Source organism: Phaethon lepturus, unplaced genomic scaffold (assembly GCF_000687285.1).
Source record: "Phaethon lepturus isolate BGI_N335 unplaced genomic scaffold, ASM68728v1 scaffold43481, whole genome shotgun sequence".
NCBI classification, from domain to species: Eukaryota; Metazoa; Chordata; class Aves; order Phaethontiformes; family Phaethontidae; genus Phaethon; species Phaethon lepturus.
Window position 1 is genome coordinate 1200 of NW_010519258.1, and position 4231 is coordinate 5430.

At 45.1% G+C, this 4231-nt stretch overlaps 1 protein-coding gene across 1 annotated transcript; it reads left to right on the forward strand.

The window, feature by feature from the left end:
- The first annotated feature begins 379 nt into the window (after positions 1-379).
- KCNA1 (potassium voltage-gated channel, shaker-related subfamily, member 1 (episodic ataxia with myokymia)) lies at positions 380-1855 on the forward strand. The gene has a single exon (XM_010296982.1). It carries the CDS (start codon positions 380-382, stop codon positions 1853-1855), a length of 1476 nt encoding a protein of 491 aa, XP_010295284.1.
- Positions 1856-4231: the final 2376 nt, after the last annotated feature.

Consider the following 4231-nt stretch of genomic DNA (forward strand, 5'->3'; position numbering starts at 1 on the left):
CCAGCCTCGGGGTGCACTCCATAGACCTTCAGCCTCCTGGCTTGGAGGACAGGACCCATCACCTTACCTGCCCTCTTCCCCCCTAAAGGTACTTCTTCCCTCTTTCTTTACCCTCTCATCATCCCTGATGCCTTTCCCTTCATCCCACCTCTCCTTTCTCCTTTTGGATATTTCCATCCTTTAGGCTCCTCAGCCATCCCTCCCTCAAGCTCTCCATCCCGACTCATCATCCCTCCCTGCAAACTCTGAGCCTCCCCCCCACCCCGCCCCACAAACTGCCCTGGGGCTCTCTGCTCTCCCCCATCCTCCTCCCCCTTCTCAGGTCCCTCTCCCTCACTTCTCCTCCCCTGACCCTGGGTCCTCCTTCCTGGGTGCCACCATGACCGTGATGGCTGGAGAGAACATGGATGAGACTTCTGCGCTACCTGGCCACCCCCAGGATAGCTACCAGCCCGCTGCCCACGATGACCATGAATGCTGTGAGCGCGTAGTGATAAACATTGCTGGACTACGCTTTGAGACACAGCTGAAGACCTTAGCCCAGTTCCCCAACACTCTGCTGGGCAACCCCAAGAAGCGCATGCGGTACTTTGACCCCTTGCGCAATGAGTACTTCTTTGACCGGAATCGGCCCAGCTTTGATGCCATCCTCTACTACTATCAGTCTGGGGGGCGGCTTCGCCGGCCGGTCAATGTGCCCTTGGACATGTTCTCTGAGGAGATCAAATTTTATGAGCTGGGTGAGGAGGCCATGGAGAAGTTCCGGGAAGATGAAGGATTCATCAAAGATGAGGAGAGACCCTTGCCGGAGGGGGAGTACCAGCGCCAAGTATGGCTCCTCTTTGAATACCCAGAGAGCTCTGGGCCTGCAAGGGTCATTGCAATAGTCTCTGTCATGGTGATCCTCATCTCCATCGTGATCTTCTGCCTAGAGACATTACCTGAGCTGAAAGAGGACAAGGAGTATACAGTGCATCGCACTGACAACACCACCCAGGTCTACAAATCCAACATCTTCACAGATCCCTTCTTTGTTGTGGAGACCCTGTGCATTATCTGGTTCTCCTTTGAGCTGGTGGTGCGCTTCTTTGCTTGCCCCAGCAAGACTGAGTTCTTCAAGAATATCATGAACTTCATTGACATTGTTGCCATCATCCCTTACTTCATCACCCTGGGCACCGAGATGGCCGAGCGGGAGGGGACTCAGAAAGGAGAGCAGGCCACCTCCTTGGCCATCCTGAGAGTCATCAGACTGGTAAGAGTCTTTCGAATCTTCAAACTCTCCCGGCACTCTAAGGGCCTCCAGATTTTGGGACAGACCCTCAAAGCAAGTATGAGAGAGCTAGGTTTACTAATCTTCTTCCTCTTCATTGGGGTGATCTTGTTCTCTAGTGCGGTATATTTTGCTGAGGCTGAAGAACCTGAGTCTCATTTCACAAGTATCCCTGATGCTTTCTGGTGGGCGGTGGTATCCATGACCACTGTGGGCTATGGTGACATGTACCCTGTGACAATTGGAGGCAAAATCGTAGGCTCCTTGTGTGCCATCGCTGGTGTGCTGACAATTGCCCTGCCTGTACCTGTCATCGTGTCCAACTTCAACTACTTCTACCACCGAGAAACAGAAGGGGAAGAACAGGCTCAGTTACTTCACGTTAGCTCCCCTAATTTAGCATCTGACAGTGATCTCAGTCGCCGCAGCTCCTCCACAATCAGCAAATCTGAGTACATGGAAATCGAAGAGGATATGAATAATAGCATAGACAATTTTAGAGAGGCTAATCTCAGAACTGGCAACTGCACTGTAGCCAACCAAAACTGCGTTAATAAAAGCAAGCTGCTGACTGATGTGTAAACAAAATAACCAAAATCCCCACTCCCAGCTCGAAGACTTTAGTGACAGAGTCACACTTTGTAGATGCTTTACTGATAGTCTTTGAATGCTTTATTTACCTCGTAAATGCATTGTTGCATTGCGAATTTTTGCTCAGAGATAAAGAAGCTTCCAGGATCCATGAAAGATAAGATTTTGTTTATTTTTAAAAAGCGTTTTCCACCTGGTAAATGATAACCATTTGAACTAGTTTAGTTTTAAGCTGTATGACGCTAGACTTAACCTTTTCCTCTCACATCTCCCATTTTTTTTTTTGGATGACGTTAACTTAAACTAAGCAAGACAGTTTTTAGAGTTATAAAGCATATGCATGGATTCCAGTAAAAATATTCTGCAAAACTGCACAGTTGCAAGAAAGTGCATCAGATAATAATAAAAAAGATTAGCAAAAACCTGCAGCAAGCATTTGCCATGGTTTTTATGAAGGAGTGCAAATTTTCCTTCCGCCCTTGATGAAACTTCAAAAGATTACATACTTCCAATCTACAGATCCACACAGCACCTTATTAAAAACATACTTAAGCCTGGTCTCTCTTGCTGTCCGTAGAAGAACTATTCTAAAAGGAAAAAAAAAAAAACCTGAAGACAAAACATCTGCAATGCTGCTAAGTTCTCTTACATGCAGATGATTTAAATACACTTTTCTTTTTCCCTGTCCAGAACTGGATAGAAAACTTTAAGCCCCTCCTGTTGCAAGATAGCACAATGGAGTTTACTATAAGCATGTTTGAATTTGATACTATTTATTTTATAATCGCATGCCTGAAACATTACCTCAGACAATAGCGGATAAGCTTTCGTTTGAACTGAATCTTCTAAAAATAGGTCCTTTATCTCTCTTTTTTCTTTTCTTTTACTTTTTGATTTGCATTCACCAGAAGTGCACTCCTTAATTTATTAAATTGTTGACTAGTAATTTAAAGTACTGTATTTAAGTGCGTATGTTAATCAAATGGGAACAATAACTTTTGGAGATCAAAGCATGTTCAAATATTCAGCATTATGGCCTATTTGATTAAGGTGTAACTTGAAGTAATTAATGCATGAATTCAATAATAATAATAATAATAAAATTAATAATAATAAAAACAAATTTTAAAAAGTGCTTGATAGACCGAGGGCCTGAATGAACCGGTTAGAGAAACCTGATTGTTTTCCTGCATTGCTCAGGGAAATGTGTTGGCTTCTGTCCAGGCTTTGTCGGAAAGGAACATATCCCATCCCTTAAAGGGAAAGCTATATGGAAAATTAAGAAGTCAAGTTATATATAGCAACACCTAAAACCTAGTATCCTTTATAGCTGAAAGGTGCAGATGCATGCTTTTTGGTGCATTCTCAGAATGTCAATTAAACTTATCTATTATATGCATCCAAATTGCAGCAGCTGGTTGCTTTTGCAGTCATTAGTTGAGACTTTTTTGTGTTCCCCCAAAACTCACTGAAGAGACTCAACAGATTGATTTAGATAGTTTCACTGTGCCTTTATCTTACGTCCCCTAATTTGCTGAAAGTGCCTCCAGGAACTGAGCTGTAAGAGTTAGCGAAGGAAAGGGCAAAGCACCAACACACTGTCAGGAGTTCTGTGCTCCCTCCTGGCACAGCGCAGAAGGGAGTAGAGAAAGAAAGAAAAAGAAAGAACGTAAGAAAGAGCGAGCAAGGGTGAGTGAGAGGGATGCAGAAGAGGCGGGCAAAGCCCACCAGCGCCCATGGGATACCTTCCTTCCCCAGCCACTGCGGTGCTGCAGGGCTCAGCATTTGCTTCTGCCAGATAACTCATAGTCGTGTTTCTGCAAGACTTCAAGTTTCCCTAGGTTGTTTATAGAGACATTGCTGCCGTCATCGTATCTCCCCTTCCTTTCCCTGAGATGGCTTTTTGGCAGCCTGTCCCGTCATGGCAGGACACAGGAGGAACTAGGGACCAGCATGAACTGCGGCGTCGCCCAGTCGGGCAACTGTTCTTTCTGTGCTGTTCTTTCCCTTGGATTCCCCAGCAGGTAGGTGGGAGAGGCTTTCCAGTGCCCTCTCATCCCTGCCTCCTCCATCCCCTTTTGGCAGCCTGTCAGATCTTAAATGCCATCACAGATCCTTTGAGCCATATTCTTCTTTCTGGTCCCTAACCATACTCTACTTCCAACATCATCGGGTGAAGGAAGCAACACTAGGAGAAGGTATCTTCTGCAATATGACAGCCTTGACTGCTAGGCCCTGGAAGATAATAACTTCTGATCTGAACTAATTTAGGCACTAATCTTTATTTTTTAAATGAGCAAAGTTGAGGATCTTCGTTCTGCACTTAGCATGTGGCCAACTGCTGTTGAACACTTCTCCTTCCACATT

Bases quoted from the DNA above. Each gene is read 5' to 3' on its own strand.
- KCNA1 (XM_010296982.1), top strand. From the start codon at position 380: ATGACCGTGATGGCTGGAGAGAACATGGATGAGACTTCTGCGCTACCT.